The sequence below is a fragment of the Thamnophis sirtalis genome, unplaced genomic scaffold (genome assembly GCF_051295495.1).
Source record: "Thamnophis sirtalis isolate CommonGarterSnake01/CBP01778 unplaced genomic scaffold, rThaSir2_p1.2 scaffold_14, whole genome shotgun sequence".
Taxonomy (NCBI): Eukaryota; Metazoa; Chordata; class Lepidosauria; order Squamata; family Natricidae; genus Thamnophis; species Thamnophis sirtalis.
Genome location: NW_028261394.1, coordinates 21,236,440 through 21,260,393, shown reverse-complemented (window position 1 = coordinate 21,260,393; position 23,954 = coordinate 21,236,440). Strand labels below are relative to the sequence as shown.

Sequence of the window (23,954 nt, the reverse complement as noted above, 5' to 3'; positions counted from 1 at the left end):
TCAAAACTGGAAAAGCAGAGAAAGGCCCACACCTTAAAGGACATCTACAGAGCTGGTTTTTCCAAGAGAAAGACAGATTTCCATGATCCCAATATTTATTAGGAGACACATTTCCCTCTAGGAAATTCCAGGCTTTTCTTGTGGAAATTTTCTCCTTCAGAAGACAGAAAATGTGAGGGAATCCTCAATCTTGGACCTGATTAGGCAACAAAGAGTAGATAGAAGATACTTGGGGAAAAAGGAGTAGCAGGAACCCTGGAGGTCACTTCCTGTAATAGTCCTGATCTGAAGCAAAACTGAACCTCTTTCTTGGGCTTCACCCAGGCTGATCTGAACAAACTCTGAGCAGTGAGCAAACACGGACAACAAAAGGAGCCAAGCAGAAGGAGAGTTTCTCCACCAGAATGTATTAATAGCACAATTGCAAATAATTCCAAAGAGAAAACAAGGAAGAATACTAGTCAATGTGGCTGCAGAAGAGATTAACAAACATTTTAAGGCAACAAAGAAATGAATACACCAGCTTTTCCTGGAAAGTGACAAAAGGGTTAGCAGGTAACTAAGCACAGGCTGGAACTCCTATACTGTTGCCTCCACTTCGTTCCTGGGTCTGGGACAACTCACCACCCCCAACTTGCCGTGGAACAAATTGTTGGGGGTCAATTCAACACTGTATTAATAATTTCCTTCAGTTACTTTTATAATTGGTGACTACATTTTCATCAAAATTATTATAAATCTTGTATTTCTGGATTGACTTTATTTTATTATCATTGGCCACCGTTCTGTCAAAATTAATGTAACTTTTGTATTAGTTGAATTGTCCCGCGGTGAGTTGTCCCCTTGCATTCCTGAAAGCCCAGCCGAATCTTTCTCTATCATTTCTGAGAATAAATGAAGTCCTTGACTTACAGAGACCCCACACGGCTCCACGGTCTGCTTCTGTCACTCCCCTCTGGGAGGCGACTTCGAGGTATCTCTAGCAGGACAAACAGATTCTGGAAGGGCTTTGTTCCCTCTGCCATCCCTCTCGTTTCTCTCACCATGTACATGTATCCGTCTGGACTAGGCAATGTTGTTTCTCTGTGTCACATAATATATGTGGGTATATGCATAATTTTTTATTTATTTATTTTGTCATTTTTATGTAGCGTATATTGGAGGTGGTGGGGAGGGGAAACTTTCAGCGGGACAGGCAGCTGGTGGGGTTCCCTTCAACCTCTGGGGCTTTATGGGGAAGCCCTTAATTTTACAGCTCACATGACATGACCTCCGGCATAGGCTGTGGATTTAAAATCTTTTCCTCAGGATGCAAAACAGTCTCTGGGACTCAGCCTGGTTGGTCCTACTAGGGAGGTTTGAGTGCAGATCTCGGGTTTCAGGCCTGCCCTTTCCGCCTTTGAAGAATCCACATCCCCAACAAACGGCCACCAGGGAGCCTTTTCTAGCCTGCCTGCCTCTGGCCACGGTGGGCTTCCTTCTTTCCTCCAAGGCATCCTCTTCGGGGCAGAGTCCTCCTGCTTCTCAGTGGGGAATCCCCCCGCAGGACTGAGGGACTCGGACACACCTGTCCTGGCCTTTCTGACCTGGAGATGAGCAAGGCCGGCCTTTAGGCTCCACCTTAACTTCGCTCAACAGAACGAAAGGTATCTTGAAGACCAAAGAAGTAGAAAAGCACCTGCATCCAATCCTGCTGGACCCTCATCCTTCGGCCCCAGAAATGATCCCCCTTTTCTCCCTCTGACTTGCTTCTTCCAGACATTCCCTGAGTCCGGCCCTTGCAGGGCGTAGCTGCTTTAGGTCAGTGTTAAACCTGGGGAGGGGGTCATGGTGAAGGAGCTGCCTGGGAACCTCCTGGACTACACTTCCCATACGCTTCTGCAGAGATGCATCCTGGCTTCTCCCAGAAGCTGCCACAAACGAGCCTGTGCCCTGCTCCCGTGGCCAGGAGGGCATCTGCTCTGAGGCAGGCGAGAGCAATAAGCTGCTCAAAGGGCCTTTGAGGACCACAGCCAACCCAGAGATCCATCTGAGGGGCCTCTGGTTCTTGGGGGGCCTGAAATTCTCAAAACGCTCATTGTTCTTCACCAGTTCTTTTGGGTGGCTGGGATGCAACCCTGGCATGGCTGGGTCTCTTCAAATGTGCATTTCTCCAGCCTTTCTTAATCTCCACACAGCTTTTCAGCATTGAGGCAGCTTCTGCTGATCTTTGCTGGAATCTTTTGATGTCTTCCATGTACTTTCTGCTGGAGTTGTTTGCAATTGAGGGATTCTAAGAAGACTCCTTGGCAGGATCTCCCAGCCTTTTCTCCTCAACCATCTCAAGTCACTGGAACTGACCTGCTTGGCATCCTAATTTCCTTTTATGCAATCTGCATACAAGCCTGGCTCTCCTCCTCCTCTTCATATCATGAACTCCAGAATACCTTTCTCCCAAAGTATCAGTCACCTTCTTTCCTTTTCCCAGTTCTTCCCTGTTGCTAAAGATTAGACGCAGCAGAACCCTCTGTTCCTTCTTCCGCCTTCTGACAAATGGAGCTGTCATCAAAAGAGGTTAGGAATCCATTGGCAAGAAGCCCTGGAAGGCTACAGCTTACTCAGGAGGAGAGAAACGAGGGGAAACGTTGTAGTGTATGTAAAGGAGAAGATACACTTGTACAGAAATTCACAAATCAGAGCATGATGACGGTTGTGTGTAACAACAAAAGGAAGGAGAAGTGTACTTGACATTGTTGTAGGACCTTATTGTAAACTACCTGGCCAGGTAGAGCATTTGGGTGAGGCTGCTCCATGTCATTTATTTAACATGTGGCAAATACATGCACTTCTAGTGGTTCAAATGTTAATGTCCAGTCCACCCAACCATTCAAGGACAGGGTGGTGTAATCAGACATTGGGCCGGCCTAAGCTCTTGATGGACATTCGGACACAAGGTGGTGGATATTTTGTTGAGGAGCACCACACACACTGAGGGGTAGAGACAAGACCCCACTTAAACAATGAGTCCTGGCAGACACCACACTGGATGCGGATCCTGTTCAGAGTTGACAAAGCTGGCAAGGAAGATCAAAACCTGGCACATTCTGTGTGGGGTCATCTACGTCACTGCCTGTGTCTCAGCATCCAGCAGCCCATTTGGCTTTCCACTGTGTGTTGACTTCAAAATTGTTAGGCAGCTATTGAGCGAGTGCCAGGGGGGACTTCCTGGATTTAAGCCTGCCAATTGATAGATGAAGAAGATCAGTGTGCACAGGAAGAAGTGGGTTTCTCATAATTTTGTTGTATTCCTTCACTCCTGTCCCATGTCAAATGACCAGACTTTCAAAGAGGCACAAGTAATTATGGGTGGGGGGAGAGGGAGTTCATCCATCTCAATATATGTTGGGAACCTAACTCTGCCAAGTGTGCCGTCAAGTTCCGGTGATGCCCATGATGCCATATTTTTCCTCCAGGGTTAATGTTCCAGGTTCTCCCTGTCTGCTCCCCTATTCAGGGCTCTGATCTAGTAACATCTAAGATTGTGAGAGACACAACCACTGCCGCTGCCACCACTGCCACCCGCCTACCTGCCTCTGGCTCCTCTGGGCTTCTTATTCTCGAGCTGCCGCTTATTCCAACCAATGAGAGATTGGGCATTTTTCCTTATTCCATTTATGTCACAGACTTTTTCTATTGCTTTGCAGAAGCTTCTGCAATGACCCTGAAGAAGTACTTCGTGAAGGCTCTCCATCGCCTCCAGAAGGGCCCTGGATACACCTACCAGGAGCTGCTGGTCTGGTACTGCGACAACACCAACACCCATGGGCCCAAGCGCATCATTTGTGAGGGCCCGAAGAAGAAGCTGATCTGGTTCTTCCTGACTCTGCTGTTCGCTTCACTGGTGTTCTGGCAGTGGGGCATCCTCATCAAAACCTATCTGTCCTACAACGTTACAGCTTCTCTGGCCATTGGCTTCAAGACCATGACCTTCCCCGCTGTTACCATCTGCAATGCAAGTCCTTTCCGGTGGGTTCCCTCTGCGGGGATCCAGACTGGTATCGGTGTGTGTGTGTGTGTGTGTGTGTGTGTGTGTGTGTGTGTGTGTGTGTGTGTGTGTGTGTACAACCTGGCATTTATCAACTGTACCTGATATTCCTGTTAAAATTTGATGGGATTCCACCCAGGCTGCCTGTAAGGTTAAGCCAGGGATTTTGACTTGAGGACATGAACACTCACAGCCCACTCTCCCCATTTCCTTCTGTAAAAACCTGGTTCGGCCCAAAGAACCCAAATTGCAGGGCAGTTGGTACCCATGGTAAGAACCAGGCTCTTGATTGACCTTGACCCAGCAGAGAAGGTATTGGGCAGGAGATGCTGACAGGTTAGCTTGCAGATGCTGGGGAAGTGAGGAAGCAAGAAAGATGACATCTTAGGATTTCGACACAGCCCTTGCTTTGGCTTCCTACCTGGCCCAGTGCCAAGTTATTGATTGGTTGCACAGGATCCTGTCTGCCTTTTCCACTTGTGATGACTAAACCTGGTGGGAACTTTCTTTGGCTCATCTCTCAGGTATTCTAAGGTGAAGCCCTTCCTGAAGGATTTGGATGAGCTCATTGAGGCAGCCCTTGAAAGGATCCTGCAGCCTCTTCAGGAAAATGCATCAGCCACCCCTGCAGCAAATCTAAGCGAGAAGCTCAACTTGCAGCTCTGGAACCAGATGCCCCTGGTCTTGATTGATGAGAGCGACGCAGCTCATCCAGTCATCCATGACATCCTTGGGAACAGCTCTCTTGCTCTTGGAGGGCACCACAACTACTCCTCTTTTGGCAACCCGGAAGCCAGGAGGTACAAGCTGGCTCTGAAACTGGTAAGCAGGGGAAGAGGAGGATGCCCCAACCCCAGATGAGGAACTCATCCCCTGCTCCTAGGCATGCCAATGTCTCCCCGGCAGATGGTGCAGCACCTCTGAGCTTCTGACTAGGACTCTTGGACAATTCACCACAACCAACTCAACATTTCTCAATGGCCATCTTGCAATGGCCAACTCACCATGGCCGTCTCACTGTGGACAACTTGCTGTGGGACAGCTCAACTCAGAAAATTCCATGTGGCATAACTCAAAAATGGAAATTATGTCAAAGAAACAGTGGCGGGTAACAGTGGCAGATTATTTCCTTGAGTTATACATGTTGAGCTGTCCCATGGCAAATTGGCTGTGTTGAAATGGCCATGGTGAGGTGGGCACGGTGAATTGTCCCACTCCACCCAACTAGACATTTCTCTGGCAGTTCTGCTGGTAACTGGGCCAAATGGTGGGTCCATCAGATCACTTGCTCAGCTGGAAAGAGCTCTTTATTTCTGGGCCAGCCCACCAGCAAGGTGTTATGTACCTGAAAAGGCCAAGGTCTCCTCAGAGCGGCTAGCCTTCCCTTCCAAACACATTCTCCCTTCCCTCCCGGTTGCCTCCTCAGTGCACACACCTCACCCCCCACTGCTTCTACCGGAAGTTCACCAGCGCAGCCCAGGCGATGGCCGAGTGGTACGTCCTGCAGTCTACCAGCATCCTGTCCAAAGTGCCATTGAGCAAAAGGATCGAGATGGGCTACCAGGCAGAGGACATGATCTTGGCCTGTCTGTATGGAGCTGAGCCTTGCAACCACAGGTACGTGCGCAGGGGAATTCACTGAGCATTTGACCTAGTTCCTTCTTTAAGTGCAGAGCCTTCTACGGCTCTTCATGCTCTGTGTGAATCCACCTGCTGCGGCCTGCAGAACAAACCAGGATATAAAAGTCAGCCTGGGGTAAACCAAGGAAAAGGCAGAGATCTACTGCCCGAGCTTCCCATAAAGGACTCCACAAGCGAATTTGTAGCTGCCTATTTGCAGACTCTGAATTGAGGGTTGAGTGAAAGATGCAGCAGGAAGTGAGGGCACTTGGCTACCATATGTGGTGACAACCACAAGCCACAGTGTGTGTGTGTGTGTGTGTGTGTGTGTGTGTGTGTGTGTGTGTGTGTGTGTGTGTGTGTGGTCTGCAGAGACGCTCCCTTTGGTGACGCAAGCTGTGCTCCCAGTCTGGGGGGGGGGATGTCCAAGGAGGGATGAGGGTGCTGCCTTCTTGGCCTTCAGGCTAAGAGCGCCTTGCCTGCTCTTCCTCCACTTCCTGCTGCCTTAATTCCCTTTCCAGCCCAGTCTGGTCTCGGAGGGTGGATTTTCCTCGGAGAAAGAAGATCCGGGGTACTGAAATAAGACTTTGCAAAAGTTTCAGTCCCAGATCTGGAGAAGCTTAAAGCCAAAACCAACGAGGCAGAGAAGGGGGCGGGGGGCTCCCCCAAGGCAGACAAGGCTTTGGGTGCTCACCCCCATGGATGGTCCCGGCCAAGAGGCTTGTGCTTTGGGTAGCCAGAAATCTTTGGGGTGAGCAGACATCCATCCCTTGGCAGGTTCCCTGTGAAGGTTCGGCTGAGGTGGGCCTGAGGAAGCCCCAGCGAGGCTGAGCCGGACAGGCTTCTCTGGTGCGAAGGCCGCTGGGGGTCCCGCTGCCCCTGGCCCTTCCCTGGCCGCCTCCTGGCCGTCCGCTGCAGAACCTCTCTGGGTCTTGTCTGCAACTCTGTGACCCTCTTGTCCCCCGACTCGGCTCAGAGGGCAGCTGCCTGTCCTTTTGGCCATGGCCTTGCCAGGAGTGATCAATCAATCAATCAATGGATCCATCAATCATTTTAACTCCTGTTCGAAAAGAGGCAGCAAGCCAAATTCCCTCCACGTCTCACCAGGCAGCCGTTGGCCACAAGCCCCTTGTTTTGCTTTGCCCTCCGTCCATAGTTTGCTGATCCCCAACAGCTGCCATCCTGGACTACATATCCCCATAGGTCACTCCAGGACCCAGGGCAGCGTTGCCTCCTTTGCCTCCCGGAAATGCCAGGAGCCTCGTCAGCTGCTTGAAGGTTTCTGGCCCAAAAGGCTCTTTGGCTTAGACCCAGCTGGCCCCAATTGTTTCTGAAAACAAGCCTTGGGCAATAGGAGAGTATATTCATTTTATCAGGGAATTCATTGGAGTTATATCCTCCTTCCCCTTCTCATCATAGCACCAACCCTATGAGGTAGGCCGGGCAGTTGCAGGGAAAGAGGATGTGTAAGAGGGGTGCTCCGGATGCCCCTTTTCTTCTGGGTGTCAAACCCAGGCCCTGGTCAATGAGCCCAGAGGCCTCACAGGGACCACTTGCAAGGGTCAGTTAACGTCTGGCTCCTCCGGGGTCTTTCATGGCTCAGGGCCTCCTCCGAAGGCTGGAGGCCTGGGACTCCCAGCGGGTTGGCAGCTTCTTTCAAGAGATTTGCTGGCTGGCTGCTTTTGGGTGAAGCCAGGAGCCCCTTCATGTTCGTACTTTAGGCCTCTTGGGTTGTGTGAACCTGGCCAGTGCATGAATAACCTTCCCTGGGAAATCAAATCAGGAGGAGACACTCGGCTTGATCTGAATTTTCTGACTTCTCAGGGCAGCTCAGGGCTTGGGGGAGGGTTTCCCTGGAAGACCCCAAGGGCAGCGCCAGGGAGAGGATTTACTGGCCCCCCTCAAGTTTGGCAAGGGCCAGTCCAGCCAGTTTGAGGAACCCTCCCCCAACCCTCCCCATAAGAATAATCTCTTTGCTGCTTGGCTTCCGCAGAAACTTTACCCACCTCTACCACCCGGATCACGGCAACTGCTACGTCTTCAACTGGGGGGTGGAGAAGCAGCCCCTCGTCTCCTCCAATCCGGGGGCAGAGTTTGGTGGGTACCCATGGGAGGGGGTCTCAAGGCCTGGCTGGACTCCAGCTGGAAGTGGGGGGAGGGCTCTGTAGAGCTGGTGGGGACTCCATGCCTCTCCCCCCACTTCAAAGTAGATTTGGTGCCAAGAAAGGGAGAAAGGGCCTCGGGGTCCTGCACTGCAGCTGTGGTGTTTCATCAGTGCCGTTTGTGGGTCTAGAGACAGGGGGAAACCATCCTTAAGCTGGCATTGCTGTTCCAGGCTGAATTTGTGTGGGTGTCGATGCCAAGCCCCCTTACCAAGGCTGGGCACGGCTAGCCCAAAGCAAACTGGAGCAGGGAGACCCACAGAAGGACTCTGTTGCGAGCTCAGAGGCCCCGGCCAGGCCCTTCAGCCAAGCTTGTGGCCTGCCCTTCTCCAGGGTGTGGCCGAGTGGTAAGATGCTCAGCCCTTTGGGGCAGAGGCACCTGGCTGCCAAGATGACACCCCCAACAAAGAGAGTGAAGACAGGCTGGGCCCCTTTCCTTCCCGGGACTCCCGGCCTCTGGCTGATGCCTGTGGGGCTTCATCTCTGCAGGGCTGAAGCTGATCCTGGATATCAGCCAGAAGGACTACATCCCCTTCCTCACTACCACGGCTGGCGCCCGGCTGATGCTGCACGAGCAGCGCAGCTTCCCTTTCCTGAAGGACCAGGGCATCTACGCCATGTCAGGGACCGAGACCTCCATCGGCGTCCTGGTGGTAGGTGGGCCCCTCTGAGCTGATCCCCTGGAGAGAACTGGGACCCAGCCAGGAGTGGGAAGGGAATCTGGGGGTCTTCTGCATCTGGGGGTTGCTTTCCCCTTCTTGCCGGGGGTTCCCAAGAGGACTGCAACCCCTGCGTGCCTTCCACTCCCCTTTCTTCCCAGGATGAACTGGAGCGGATGGGCTCTCCCTACAGTGACTGCACCGTCAACGGATCCGACGTTCCCGTGAGGAACCTCTACGAGGACTACACTGCTTCCCAGGTGATGGGTTCTTCCCTGGTTTTCTGGAAGGGGCCCCCTTTCATGTCACTGGGGGACTCGGCAGTATGGCCAGAGCAGGAGCACTGGGGCATATTGATCTGGCTTGGGGTACGAAGGGAGGGTCCCTGGCTGACAGCCCCCTTGCCTGGTCTTTGTGGCCAGAGTCCTGTGGCCTTGCAAGGGTGGGCACCTGGGCCATTAATGCCCTTTTCCCATCAAGAGAGAAGGGGCAGCTGGGGGAGGGGCTCTCCTCCTGGACTGGCTGCCTTCAATGACCGGCCCTCTGTCTGGTAGGACTTGAGCTGGGGGTCCTGAAGGGGCAGGAGACTCGCTCCCCTCTGAACCTGGAAACCTGAGCAGCTTCCCCATCTGTGAAGCTGAGTTCTGGGTGTGGTCTCTGCTGCCTCAACTGCTTCTGAAGCCTCCTTGGAAAATGCAGCAATGGGTGGGACTCACGGGGCCATCTGCTGGACATGGCACAGCGGCATCCCCAGCCCTGAGAAGCAGCTTCGTCCCCTGGCCGCTGCTTGGGCACATGGTCTTTGGGAGGACCTGTCTTGGCTCCTCCTGATGGGTCCTGGGCTTTCAGATGCTACAGAGGGGGCGGCATGGAGATGTGGCTCGCCCCATGTGCTCCCCAATTCCTGCAAGCCCTGTGTGGTGAGGAGGAGGTGAGCCACCTGGGGACGGATGCTCGGGAGCTGAGCTGGAGGGAGAGGTGCTGGACGAGGCCTCTGCCAGGCCAAGCAAGGTGTGGGGAATCCGGGGTGCCTCTGGGTGTGATTCTGTTGGGGGGAGCTTTGGCTCCCCTTAGAGGGCCAAGGCTTCCCTCCCTGCTCTGCTCGCTTTGCCCCAGACCCATCGTCCTGCTCCATGGGCAGAAGGGCCGGGTGAGTTCTCTGAGCGAGCCCTTCACCCACCCCGGCCAGGTGCAGAGCAGCTGCAGCCTCTTGAAAGCTGAGTCCTCCTGAGTCTTCTGGGCAAGGCAGGGGAGCCCAGGGAGGCTGGGGGCTGCTCAGAAGGAACGGAGCTGCCCTGGTTCTGGAGGGGGGGGAGCCCCACCCAAAATGGGGAAGAAGGTGGCAAAAGGGCCTCCGGTTTCGGAATCTGCCGAGGAGGTTTCCAAAGTCCTCAGGGCCGCCTTGTCCTTGAGAGGGAAGGAGGGTGCTTCCTGGTCTCTGGGTGGCCCAGATAAGCCTCTCAATGCACAAACACCTTCGCTTTAGAATCCTTTGTGCTTCTCTTAGAAAGAGCTGCCATGCGGGAACACTTTGCACTGGCATCCTCCCTCCTCCGTGGGTGGGGCCCTTTTCTAGCCTCTTGAAAATGGAGCGGGGGGGTAACCGGCTGGCCACGTGCAGCGGCCCTTGGCCTGATTCCTGCAAGAGGCCAGCTCAGACCTCTGGAAGGAGCCGCCCTTTGCAGCTGGGGCACAGTTAGTTAGTTTAGTTTATAGTTTAATAACATTTATATGCCACCCAATCCCGTAGGACTCCGGGCGGCTAACAGTACTAAAATAATCAAAAAAGAAAAAAAAGTAAGATACAAGAAAGAGAGATAGATATAAAATACAACACATCATGCACTCCATTCTGAAAGGGGCTGGACCGTATTTGGGGTCAACAACCCCAGGCCTGCCGGAACAGCCAGGTTTTAATGGCTTTGTGGAAGGCCGAGAGAGTGGGAAGGGTCCGGATCTCTACGGGTAGATCATTCCACAGGGCCGGGGCAGCTACAGAGAAAGACCTCCCCCGAGTAGTCGCCAACTGGCATTGCCCGGTCGACGGTACCCGGAGGAGGCCCAGCCTGTGGGATCTTATGGGTCATTGGGAGGTATGTGGCAGGAGGCGGTCCCACAGATATCCAGGTCCCAAGCCATGTAGGGCTTTAAAGGTAACGACCAGCACCTTGAAGCATGTTCGGAGACTGATGGGAAGCCAGTGCAGCTCACAGAGGATAGGTGTAACATGGGTGTACCTAGGTACACCCGATATCACTCGCGCGGCCACATTCTGGACCAACTGTAGTCTCCGAACACTCTTCAGGGGCAGCCCCAAGTAAAGCGCATTGCAGTAATCAAGCCTAGAGGTGACGAGAGCATGAGTGACCATTTGAAGTGCCTCCCGGTCCAGGTAGGGCCGCAACTGGTGCACCAGGTGAACCTGGGCAAAAGCCCCCCTGGTCACAGCCGACAGGTAGTATTCTAATGTCAGCTGAGAATCCAGGTGGACACTCAAGTTGTGGACCCTCTCTGAGGGGTGAAGAGTTTCTCGCTCCAGGCTAAGCGATGGAATATCTGGTCCATTCTTGGGGGGCAACATCAATAGCCACTCGGTCTTGTCGGGATTGAGTGCCAGCTTGTTTACTCCCATTCAGACCCTGACGCCTCCAGGCACTGGCACATCACTTCTACCGCTTCGCTGAGTTGGCACGGAGCAGACAGATACAGCTGGGTATCGTCCGTATATTGGTGGTATTTGATCCCGTGCCGACGAATGATCTCACCCAGCGACTTCATGTAGAGGTTAAATAAGAGGGGGGACAGGACCGAGCCCTGAGGCACCCCATACTTTAGGGGCCTAGGGGTCGACCTCTGCCCTCCAACCAACACCGACTGTGACCTATCTGAGAGGTAAGAGGAGAATCACTGTAGAACGGTGCCTCCCATTCCCACCTCTCCCAGTCGTCGCAGAAGGATACCATGGTCGATGGTATCGAAGGCCGCTGAGAGGTCAAGAAGCACCAGGATAGAGGGATGACCTCTATCCCTGGCTCGCCAGAGATCATCAGTCAGCGCGACCAAAGCAGTTTCGGTGGAGTAACCAGGCCTGAAACCCGACTGAAAGGGAACCAGATAATCTGCTTCATCCAAGGTCCGTTAGCAGCTGAAAGGCCACCACATTCTCAACAACCTTCCCAACAAAAGGGAGGTTGGAGACTGGACGATAATTTTTAAGAATAGCTGGATCCAGAGAAGGCTTCTTAAGGAGGGGTCTTACCACCGCGTCCTTTAGGGGCAGCGGGAAAGATCCCTCCTGAAGAGAGGTATTAACAATCCTCTGGAGCCAGCCTCGTGTAACCTCCCTGCTGGTTGAAACCAGCCAGGAGGGACACGGGTCCAGTAGACAGGTGGAGGCACTCACAGCTCCCATGGCCTTGTCCACTTCTTCAGCAAGGAGGGCAAAGGCTTTTGGGGGAAGAGAGGGTCTTTTGTCTCCGGGCTCCCCTCCTCTGCCCTGCCCCATGCGAAGAGCCCTGGAGAGGGTTGGGGGGGAGCCCAGTTCAAAAGGTCTAGGGAGAGCCGCTAAGATGGGTTCTCTGCTGTTTCCTCTTGGCAGGCCAAGGAGATGGGGGCCTGTGCCAACTGCACCCACCCTGGCAGCAAGATGGCCCCCTTCCAAAGCCAGTACAAAACTATGTACTCCATCCAGGTGAGCAAAGCTGCTGCCCCTCCCCCAAGCAATGAGCCCCCCTGCTGGGTGCCAGTCGGAGGGGGGGGCTGAGATGGTCACTTTTCCAAGAGCTGCCTCTGTGGGGGCCTCTTGGTGGAATTTGGCTAAGAACCAGCAAGGGGGAGGTGGTAGCGCCCAGTGGCTGGGGCTGGGGTCTGCTCTTGGGGAGCACACGGCCAGTGAGACCCTGTCCTCTTCCAGGCCTGCCTGCGCTCCTGCTTCCAAGCCAAGATGATGAAAATCTGCCAGTGTGCCCACTATTCCTACCCACTGCCCAAAGGAGCCCATTACTGCAACAACGAGGATTATCCCAACTGGGGTGAGGAAATGGAGGGAACGGCCCAACAGGGGTGACTCCGGAGCTGCCCCCCAGCTGTAGAAACCCCACAAGACAACGGAGCCCCCCAGAGGTTCCCAGCCTGGCTTGGGGAGGGAAAGGGGGATCTGAAAGCGCAGCTAATGCCAGCTGAAGCCCCTTCCTAGACGCCCAGGTGTGCTGCTCCCAACAGAAGGAGACAAGTGCTCCTTAATCCTTAGATGAAACTTGGGTTCGAGGCATTTCTCCTTCAGAATTAAAGGTAACATGGAAGCTCAGATTAACAGCCTTGTGCCAAGATGGCTCTTTCCCTCCCCACAGCCTACTGCTACTCCATCCTGCGCATGAGCCAGGAGCATCGGCAGATGTGCATCCAATCTTGCAAGGAGACCTGCAAGTAAGGGTGGATGAGTGGTCAAGGAGAGCCAGGGGGGGGTGAGAGGAGCCAAGGGAAAAGCCTGACCTCTCGTCTCTTCCCCCAGCAACACCCAGTACAAGATGACCATCTCCATGGCAGACTGGCCCTCCGAAGCCTCAGAGGTAAGTCCTACCTGCAGCCAGCTCCTCACCTGCCTCTCCAAGGGCGGACAAGGAGGCTGGGCAGCCATTTGACACTTCTCTGAGTTGGGGGTGGGCTCAGCAACACCTTCGGGGACCCTGTTCAATCGTTTAAATTCTAAAAGCCCCGTGGAAGTAAAAAGGGTATTTAAGCAGAAAAGTCCCACTCCTGGGTCCCTGTGAGAGCATCTCCCACCTGCCGTGACCTGCTTGTGACCTTTGCTTCCCTCTTGCTAGGACTGGATTTTCCATATTTTATCTTACGAAAGAGACACGTCAACCAAAGTCACTCTGGACAGGTGCGTATCTGCAGGTTTCCCTCCTTGAGGCCGATGCGGCAGGAAGCCTCGGTCGCAGCTCCTGGGCAGAGAGAAAGGCCGGGAGGGGCAGCCTCCCCACAGGAGGGGCGGGGGGGGAAGAAGTTGAACAAATAGCCTTGAATCACCACCATCGCTCGGCCTGCCCTGAGTGTAGGAAGGGAAGGGAAAGGTCCCTTGGAAGGCCGAGAGGGGCTTCTGTCCTGGGTCAGCCAGGAGGAGTGGGCCTAGCCGGTTCTACTTCCTTGCCCATCACAACTGTCCACATCTTTGTGCCTCTGCGCAGGAGCCCCAGTCCTACAGCAGTAACCAAACGCCTTTCCCCTTTTGTCAAAAACACTCTGTGCATGTCTTTGTCCGACCCTCCCTCTTCCCCCAAACTTTCCTCAAACCCATTTTGTCACAGCTCTCGCCTTCTGGTTCAGAACATTGCACCTGTCCCTGTGAAGTTCCACCTGTTTGTTCCAGCTTGTTGCCCTGGCTGTGCCTGTCCCCTCTGAGCTTTGAGGGTAGGGTGCCCGGCAGGGGCAGAGGAAAGCCCACCAGAGCCTCCCCACTTGGCTTCTGAGACTTCAGCAGCCCAGCCTGACCTTTCAACCTGCCGGCTGGATATGACTCGCCCCCCTGCAGTGAGAGGAGGAGACCAGGCGCAGACATAGGCCTGGACCTTGGGGGGGGAGGGGCACTTCAGTAGAGTATCTGAGGATGGTCTCCTCCAAAAAGGGATGAAGTGGAGACTAGACGACAATGCTGTGTGACCTACTCACACTGGGCTGAATTGTCACATCCCAAGAGTCCTCCGATCTGGACAGACGTCTGGAAGGCCACAGGGCCCTTTGCCATTCAGTGCTTTGATCAAGGGATCAAGGGACGAAGGGAGTGGAGGAGATACTTTAAAAATGTGCAGAAGACAAGCTGAGAGAGGTGGTCAACTTTGAAGGAGAAGACTCAGAAATTGAAAGACCAGAAGGGGCTGAAGGTCAGGGATGGATCAGCCTAGTATCTATGTCAGCGATCCCCAATCTTCCCACCTTGGTGGCCTAGCCCGGCACTGAGGGTGGGGCGTATAAATGGAGCTTTGCGCAGGAGCACAAGTGCCTCCACTTTAGCACCTCCACTCGTGTGAATGGAACTTCGCACATGAGCGCTTGCCCCTCGCTTGCATGGCCCAGTTTCCAACAGGGTTGGAGCCCCCTGATCTCTATGGTCAAGACTGACTGGATGGGACATCATGTAAAGTTCTGCAACTGTTTAGGAAAAAAGGAAAGGCGAATATCGGATGGGAGAGAGCCGGTAAGCCACATGAAAGCCTCAGGTTGTCATTCTCCCACCATCCGTGGTTAAAGGTGCTAGAAAGGCAAATACTGTTTGCATCACCAGGATAGCAGAGTCTAGATCATGGGAAGCCATGGGCTCACTCTGTGTGTCTTGATCAGGCTCTGTGGGTGTGGCGTCCTGAGGGCAAGATAGGACACTGCTCTTCAGAAACCCAAGGCAGGAGGGAGTGGACCTCCTCTCCATTGCCTTGCGTGATGGAACCAGAGCCACATGGGAAGGAGGCTAAGGCTAGGATGTCAGAAGGATCCTGATTGTATGAGCTCTCAGCCAATGGAGCAGGTCCATGCACGAAGTAGCCAGTTCCTTGCTGAAGGGCCAGCTAGAGATCGGATGGTCCTCTGTCTGGGATGCTGGAGCAGACCTTGCGCTCAGGTCCTTTGAGATACCTTCCAAATGTTGTGTGGAGAAAGAAGAAGGAGGTCTTGCCTCACACTTGGAGGATCCTGAATGTTCCTTTTGTCCGTCACAGGAATGGAATCATCAAGCTCAGCATCTACTTCCAGGAGTACAACTACCGCACCATCTCAGAGTCTGCAGCAACAACGGTAAGTGGCCCCTTGGAGATGGCAAGAGGCCTGGTCCTCGGTCCACTTCCTCCTTCCCGAGGTCCCTGAGAAGGCTTGTCCCCCCAGAGGAGGCCGAGTTCGTGGATAAGCAGGGGTAGGCAACACAAGGGAAAGTGCTTCCTCGGATGTGGAATGTCGTGTGGGAGGAGGGTGTGCGCTCTGCTCATGCTTAGCAGCAAGCCCTGCTTTGCATGTGGCAGGAACAATGTCACCATCTGGGAAAACTGGGAGAGGCCAACTGGAGGCACTGGGGCGACTGGCTTGCTTGGCAAGCCACAAGGAAACTCCAGGCTCAAAGCTGCTTGCAACCAAGGAGAAAGAGTCCATTTTCAGTACCTGAAGTCTGGCTTTGGCTTCAGGAGCTGGATTGGTGAGTGATCCTCACCTCCATGTTGGCCTCATGTGGGACCATGAAAGCTCCAGCCCCCCTCTGGCCAGGAGAGTTTGGCCAAGCCGCAAGGCCGATCCCTGCATCTCTGCTCCAGGGACGCCTGAGCCCGCCTGCCCTCACCTCGGCCTCTCTCCCCACGGCAGATTGTCTGGCTCCTCTCCAGCCTGGGTGGGCAGTTCGGCTTCTGGATGGGTGGCTCCGTCTTGTGCCTCATCGAGTTCGGGGAGATCCTGATTGACTTCGTCTGGATCAGCGTCCTGAAACTGATCTCCTGGGGCAAGGGGCTGAAATGGAAGCCAGCCCCCAGGCCCCCAGATGCCCTCCCGTCCGTCTGCCAGAAAGTGGAGGCCTACACCAACCTGGGCTTCTGCGGGGAGGAGGAGAAGGAGGCAGCAGCGGCTGAGGACCCGGGAGATGGGCCCCCAGATGCTCCAGGGGCTGGCTCTGAGCCGGGCACTCCACCCCCCAAGTATGATTCGCTCCGTGTGCTCCCTTTGGATCTGCTGGAGCCAGAGAGCGACGAGGAAGACGCTCCTGGAGTGGACACGAAGAGCAAGTGAGGCCAGGAAGGCAAGTTCCTCCCTGCTCCCCCAAGCACCTGCAGGGCATCCTTCCCCTCCCTCTTGGGCAACACAGCCATCCTCTCAACACCACAGAAACTTGGGGTGCAGCTGGATTGCCCTCATCGGATGCTCAATGCATTTCTTTCTGGGCATAAATCTGGCAGGTCAAGAGGTTGGTGTAAACACTCTGAAGGGGGGGGGGGGCTTGCAGCCAATCATGGGAAGTGCTTGATAGTGGTGGTAGATCTTAACATGGACAGGGCGCCTGGGGAGGGGCGAGCAGCCGGGGCAAGGACTTCTGTAAGAACAGAGCCCTCCTTGGCCCTGCCTGAGCCGGCTGTGCTGCTGCTGCTGATTCAGGGCAGAGGTGCCTGGCAGGCGGGCAGCTCCCCGGAGGGGCCAACGTCCCATCAGGATCTTCATTGGAGCTACGGTAATCAAAAGGCTGATCTGTACCAAGAAGAAAATAAGTTTAAGATGAAAAATATGGAAAGGGAATAAATAAAACTGGAAACAGAGATAGGATGTAAAATGGATTATGTACGTATATGAGAGGATGCGAAAGAAAAGAGCCGGACAATCATAAAATATGTAAAACTTTGCAATAAAAAATAAAAATCCTGGGGGGGGGGGGAGGCTGATCTGGGAGAGGAAGGGAGCCACTGCCAAGAAATGGGCTGTTATAAAAGTTACACAGCTTCGTCACAGAATAAATCCAGTTGGGTGAAAACCACGCTCCCTTTGTCACCCTTCTGCCTCTCCTTGCCCCCACTTTCCTCAATTGGGGCCCGCCAAACTCTTCTCCTGGCAGGGGGTGGGGAGAAAGGGGGCGGCTGTTTTTTAGAGAGTCAGTTTGATGCTTGTGGGCAGGAGTCATGGTGGGAAGCTGGGGTGTGTGGTTGTCGCTGGCCAGCTTGGTGCCCATCAGCCTAGGCCGAATTCCTGCCAGAAACCACCCCAAGTGCCCTCAAAGGGAATGCCAGCCTCTTCACCCTTGCCAACAGGCAAGGCAGAGGCACATGACAGAAGAAGTTACCCAACCGAGACGTCCCAGAGTGGACAATGTGCAAAAAAGGTAGTCAAGGGATCCACCCTCAGGCAGCGCACAGAGGGGGAGAAGCGTCCCTAGTTGGAGGTGCAGAGCCAGAGCAGGGAAAGGAGCAGAGCCTTGGGCAGGGCTTGCTCCCCCCCCCAAGGATTAGGGTCCTGCAGGGTCCCCCTCCCTCGCCTCCAGGAGCAGGTGGGAAACACGCTGCACGGTTGAAGTTGGGTTTGCTGTTTGCTGTAGAAGGGGGCCCTGAGCTCAGTAACTTCCAGGTGGGGGGAAGGGCGGCAGCTTCCTGGTCCCTCAGAAGCCTGAGCAGCTGCAGGATCCGCAGGGCTTCGTGGATGGAAATCTGGGAGAGAAGCGACCTAGAACTGAGGAGAACCTTCCTAAAAGTGAGAACGGTCACACAGTGGAGAGGCTGGCCTTCAGAGGTTGTGGGGGCTCCATCACTGGAGGCTTCCAAGAAGAGACTGGACAGCCACCTGAAATGGAATAGGGTCTCCTGCTTGAGCAGGGTGGACTAGAAGACCTCCAAGGTCCCTTCTAGCTCTATTCTGTTCATTTTGATCAGTGGCCTGGATCTCTTTTGCATCTCTGGCCACTGCAATTTTCAGAACAATGCTGTTCGATGATGGTGTGTGGGCGGGGGAGAGAAATTGCCTCTTGAAATGCTGCACATTTGTGTTCTCCTCCTGAGTGAGTGTGCAGGCAAAAATGCTGCCTTTCCAGTCCTTGCAGCTCAGGCACACTCAGGCACACACGTTTGAAGCAGTGTGCACATGCCCACAGCACAATCCTTGGGATGCTGCACCGCTGCTGCTCACCACGTTCTGGGCTGAGGGGCACCGGGTGGCTTGCACAGGCGGCTGCCCCATCGGTAGGTCCTAGAGACCAAGTGTTGCTGTGGGGCCAGAAATCTGCCATGTTGCTCTTACATTTTGTGGAAAGCAGGACTCTTCTGCTGTGTGGAAGGCAAAACCACCTGGCTTTCACCTTTCCAAAAGCACATTGGCACAGAACTACCAAGAACGCTTCGGAGGAAGTGGAGGGAAAGGCCTGGTTTGACTGGGGAAGTGAAATGAGGGGATGCCCACCCTCTTAGCAGACTGGCACTTGGCACGGAGTTTGGTAAAGGCTGGAACAGTGGTTAATGCAGTGTGCAGATGAGGGCACTGCCTGCCAGCCACCAACACCCCAACCAACAACTAAAGCCATACACAATACCTCACACAGAACAGCCCAAAGACCTTCCCCCAGGATGGGCTCCAGCACAACTGGAAGCTTGGAAGACGAAACCTCTGGTCCAGAGTGGATCCTGCATTTCCTCTTGCTGGGCGAGAAGGGGCAGCCCTTTGCCCTTGCCCTCCAGTCCCAGGGGTGGCCCAGGGAGAGGCTTGGCAGCTGCTCTGCCCCGAGCAAGGCTTTGAAAGAGCCATCTTGCCTGCAGCTGTGCTGTCACCTTCTGATGCCAGATGTCCTACCTGATGAGGACAGGACAAGTGGGAACAGGAAGGCCCAGTCAAACACCCCCCTCCCCCTCCCAGACAGAAGAGTCACAAGAATCACCCCAGGCACCTTTGGCCCAGAGCTCCTCCTCTCTGTCACGTCTGCCCCACAGAGGTTTCCCTGGGGATGATGAGGGGAGGGGGCTTCGGTGCATTGCCTTGAGCTCCTGAGGAAATGTAAGGGAGTAAAGTTACCTGTAGTAAAGAAGTAAGATTCCTGAAGTGAGAAAGGAAGGTTGTTGAGAAGGTGGTGGCCTTCCAGCTTCAGCGTACCTTGGAGGAAGCTAACTATCTTGACCCCTTCCAGTCCGGCTTCAGGCCCGGTTACAGCACAGAAACCGCTTTGGTCGCATTGACCGATGATCTCTGGAGAGCCAGAGATGGAGGCCATGCGTCCATCCTGGTTCTCCTTGACCTCTCAGCGGCTTTCGATACCATCGACCATGGTATCCTTCTGCGACGACTGCGGGAGGTGGGGGTGGGCGGCACTGTTCTGCAGTGGTTCTCCTCCTACCTCTCGGACAGGTCGCAGTCGGTGTTGGTGGGGGGGCAGAGATCGTCCCCGAGGCCCCTAACTTATGGGGTGCCGCAGGGTTCAGTCTTATCCCCCCTACTATTCAACATATACATGAAACCGCTGGGCAAGATCATTCGGAGGCACGGGATAAAGTACCATCAATACGCGGACGATACACAGTTGTATCTGTCCGCCCCGTGCCAACTCAATGAAGCGGTGGACGTGATGAACCGGGGCCTTGAGGCTGTTAAAGACTGGATGAGAGCTAACAAACTGGTACTCAACCCGGAAAAGACCGAGTGGCTGTTGTGTTTTCCTCCCAACAATTTGGCTAATGTTCCATCAATCAGGCTGGGGGGGGGGGCAAAATTTATACCCCTCAGACAGGGTCCGCAACTTGGGAGTCCTCCTGGACCCACAGCTGAGTTTCGACCATCACTTGTCAGCTGTGACCAGGGGGGCATTTGCCCAGGTTCGCCTGGTGCACCAGTTGCGGCCCTACCTGAACCGGGAGGCCCTCACAACAGTCACTCGAGCCCTTGTGATCTCTAGGCTGGAATACTGCAATGTGCTCTACATGGGGCTGCCCTTGAAGAGCATCCGGCGACTTCAGCTAGTCCAGAATGCGGCCGCGCGAGTGATCGTGGGCGCACCATGGTTCGCCCACATAACACCGATCCTCCGTGAGCTGCACTGGCTACCTGTCGATCTCCGGGTGCACTTCAAGGTCCTACTTACCACCTATAAAGCGCTCCATTGTAGTGGATCTGGCTATTTGAGAGACCGCCTTCTGCCAATTACCTCCCTGCGTTCCATCAGATCGCACAGGGTAGGCCTCCTCCGAATTCCATCCGCCAGTCAGTGCCGACTGGCGACTACGCGGAGGAGAGCCTTCTCAGTTGCAGCTCCGACGCTATGGAACAATCTCCCCGTGGAGATCCGCACCCTCACCACCGTCCAGGCCTTCCGCACGGCCCTCAAGATCTGGCTATCCCGTCAGGCCTGGGGATAGGACTTTACTCTGTCCCCGCCAGAATGCTGAATGAATGTTGTGCTTTTATTGTTAATTATTTTTTTATTCACATTTTCTTTTATGTCTTGTCTTGCACTCCCCTCCCTCATTATTGTAAGCCGCCCTGAGTCCCCTCAGGGAAAAGGGCGGCCTATAAGTGTTCAATAAAACTCATAAAAGACTCATAAATGATACCAGATGGCGTGAGTAGTCAGGACCCTGGTCTCAGGCTGTTGTCGCTAAATGCCAGGTCTGTTGTCCATAAAGCTCCTCTCGTCCGGGACTTAATTTTAGACGAGAGGGCAGACCTGGCATGTATTACTGAGACCTGGCTGGGCCCAGAGGGAGGAGTCCCCCTTGTAGAACTGTGCCCAGAAGGATTTCAGGTGCTGCATCAGCCTAGAGCCCAGGGAAGGGGTGGAAGTGTGGCCGCCGTTATCCGGGAGTCGTTAGTTCCTCGTAGGGTCCCTGCTCCGGAGATTGTCGGGTGTGAGTCTTTGCTGTTAAAGTTGGACCTCAAGGGTCAAGTGGGTCTGCTGCTAACGTACCTGCCTCCCAACAGCGTTGCAGCAGCCCTCCCCTCGCTCCTCGAGTCGGTAGCCGAGCTGGCAATTGAGTTCCCTAGGCTGATGGTCCTGGGGGACTTCAATTTGCCGTCGCTCGGTGAAAGCTCTGACGGGGCGCAGGAGTTCATGGCTTCCATGACAGCCATGGGCTTGACCCAAGTAATTCGAGGCCCAACCCATTCAGCGGGACACATGCTTGACCTCGTATTTCTCTCGGAGCAGTGGATTTGTGATCTTGGTCTGAGGGGGAGTGACATCATACCCCTGTCGTGGTCAGACCACTGCCTACTGAGGCTCGACTTCCGGAGGCCAAACCCCCACTGTAGGGAGGAGGAACCGACCAGGTGGTTCCGCCCCAGGCGTCTTATGGAGCCGTTAAGGTTCCAGACAGAGCTTGGGGTTATTCCTGACACTCTCGCCCACAGTCCGGTGGAGACTCTGACTGCTGCGTGGCACTCGGCAGCGTCGGAGGCCCTCGACCGGATTGCGCCACTGCGGCCCCTCCGAGACAGCGGATCCCGGAGACCCCCTTGGTTTACCGAGGAGCTCCGGGAGATGAAGCGCCGGAGGAGATGCCTAGAGCACCGTTGGAGGTCCGACAAGTCCGAATCGAACCGAGCAATGGTAACCACCTGCACCAGGGAATACACCAGGGCACTCAGGGCAGCAAAAAGATCATACATAGCCACCCTGGTTGCATCCGCTGAGTCCCGTCCGGCCGCCCTGTTTAGGGTAACCCGCTCCCTACTGAACAAAAGGGAGGCGGGGGAACCCTTGCAGGGCAGAGCCGAAGAATATGCCCAATTTCTAGCGGACAAAATTGCTCGGTTTCGGTCGGACTTGGACTCCATTCCTGCAGTTCCAGCCGAGACACTGGGGGACCAAGTAGAACAGCTCTGGGTTGAGTTTCAGGATGTTACCCCCGGGGATGTGGACAAGGCCATGAGAGCTGTAAGTACCTCCACCTGTGCTTTGGATCCGTGTCCCTCATGGTTGGTCAGGGACTGCAGTGAGGTGACACGAGGCTGGATCCAGGCGGTTGTGACCGCCTCCCTTCGGGAGGGGAACTTCCCCGCCGCACTGAAAGCGGCGGTGGTGAGACCCCTCCTGAAGAAACCATCCTTGGATCCGGCTGTCCTTAATAGTTATCGCCCTGTCTCCAACCTTCCCTTTCTGGGAAAGGTTGTCGAGAAGGTGGTGGCCTTTCAGCTCCAACGGTCCTTGGAGGAAGCAAACTACCTAGACCCCTTCCAGTCAGGCTTCAGACCCGGCTACAGCACAGAAACCGCTTTGGTCGCATTGATGGATGATCTTTGGAGAGCCAGAGATGAAGGACATCCCTCCATCCTGGTCCTCCTTGACCTCTCAGCGGCTTTCGATACCGTCGACCATGGTATCCTTCTGCGACGACTGCGGGAGGTGGGAGTGGGAGGCACCGTGTTACGGTGGTTCTCCTCCTACCTCTCGGACAGGTCGCAGTCGGTGTTAGTGGGGGGGCAGAGATCGTCCCCTAGGCCCCTAAATTATGGGGTGCCTCAGGGGTCGGTCTTATCCCCCCTACTATTCAACATCTACATGAAACCGCTGGGAGAGATCATCCGCAGGCACGGGATCAGATACCATCAATATGCGGACGATACTCAATTGTATCTGTCCGCCCCGTGCCAACTCAATGAAGCGGTGGATGTGGTGAGCCGGGGTCTTGAGGCCGTTATGGACTGGATGAGGGTTAACAAGCTTGTGCTCAACCCGGAAAAGACCGAGTGGCTGTTGTGTTTTCCTCCCAAAGATTTGACTAATATACCATCACTCAGGCTGGGGGGTCAAATTCTATACCCCTCAGAGAGGGTTCGCAACTTGGGAGTCCTCCTGGATCCGCAGCTGTCATTTGACCACCACCTAACGGCTGTGACCAGGGGGGCATTCGCCCAGGTTCGCCTGGTGCGCCAGTTGCGACCCTTCCTGAATCGGGAGGCTCTCACAACAGTCACTCGGGCCCTAGTGATCTCTAGGCTGGAATACTGCAATGTGCTCTACATGGGGCTGCCCTTGAAGAGCATCCGGCGACTTCAGCTAGTGCAGAACGCAGCCGCGCGAGTGATTGCGGGTGCTCCTCGATTCACCCGCATAACACCTATCCTCCGCGAGCTGCGCTGGCTACCTGTCGATCTCCGGATGCGCTTCAAGGTGCTATTAATCACCCATAAAGCCCTTCATGGCAGTGGATCTGGATACTTGAGAGACCGCCTTCTGCCAATTACATCCCTGCGACCAATAAGATCTCATAGGTTAGGCCTCCTCCGCATTCCATCGGCCAGCCAGTGTCGGCTGGCAACTACAAGGAGGAGGGCCTTCTCAGCAGTAGCCCCGGCCCTTTGGAACGAGCTCCCTGTAGAGATCCGCACCCTCTCCACCGTCCAAGCCTTCCGCACAGCCCTGAAGAACTGGCTCGCCCGCCAGGCCTGGGGATAAGGATAGTGACCCCTCCCGAATGATGAATGTATGTTGCTTACCATTTTAGTATTTGTCTCTATTTTGTTGTCTGTATCCCCCCCCTTCCTAGTTTATGTGAGCCGCCCTGAGTCCCCTCAGGGAAAAGGGCGGCCTACAAATTCCAATAAACTATTAAACTATTAAAACTATAAACTATAAAAAACGTAAGGAGAAGACTAAGGGGCATCGTCTACAAAAGGGGGGGGGGCTTGCAGAGAAACTGCTTTGGGAAGCCAGAGGGTCTTGGACTGGCCGATGCAGAGAAGTCACAGAGGTTGGGGGTGGGGGGAGCAGTTTCCACCCCACCCCCAGCATCCGCCCCCAGGGCCATTGGCAGCTCGTGTGGAAGCCTGGCTGGCCTGGAGCTTCCCTTCCTGGGTGAAAGGATAGAGAAGCCAGGAGAGGCTGCAGGGATGAGGCTCTGCAAGGGGAGGGGGCATCTTGGACAACCGCAAACTGCCCCGCCTGAGCTGTGAGGAAGCTTGTAAAGCTGGGAGTAAAAGGGAAGAAGGGCCTGGCAAGTGAAGCTGTTCTGGGCAGTCGTATCCAGCTCAGGCAGCTTCTCCTGCAGTGCTGGGGCCCCTCCC

General features: G+C 54.7%; 1 protein-coding gene across 1 annotated transcript in view; it reads left to right on the top strand.

The window, feature by feature from the left end:
* Positions 1–16,728, top strand: part of SCNN1B (sodium channel epithelial 1 subunit beta) — a 32,557-nt gene extending 15,829 nt beyond the window's left edge. The window contains exons 2-14 of the mRNA XM_014071956.2: positions 3,684–4,005; positions 4,549–4,846; positions 5,451–5,641; positions 7,638–7,741; positions 8,296–8,459; positions 8,627–8,725; positions 12,064–12,156; positions 12,379–12,496; positions 12,815–12,890; positions 12,976–13,033; positions 13,289–13,350; positions 15,176–15,251; positions 15,807–16,728. Coding sequence (XP_013927431.1) covers positions 3,695–4,005; positions 4,549–4,846; positions 5,451–5,641; positions 7,638–7,741; positions 8,296–8,459; positions 8,627–8,725; positions 12,064–12,156; positions 12,379–12,496; positions 12,815–12,890; positions 12,976–13,033; positions 13,289–13,350; positions 15,176–15,251; positions 15,807–16,223 — 2,067 coding nt within the window. The 5' untranslated portion in view covers positions 3,684–3,694 and the 3' untranslated portion in view covers positions 16,224–16,728. The remainder of the gene's footprint in view (positions 1–3,683; positions 4,006–4,548; positions 4,847–5,450; positions 5,642–7,637; positions 7,742–8,295; positions 8,460–8,626; positions 8,726–12,063; positions 12,157–12,378; positions 12,497–12,814; positions 12,891–12,975; positions 13,034–13,288; positions 13,351–15,175; positions 15,252–15,806) is intronic.
* Positions 16,729–23,954: the final 7,226 nt, after the last annotated feature.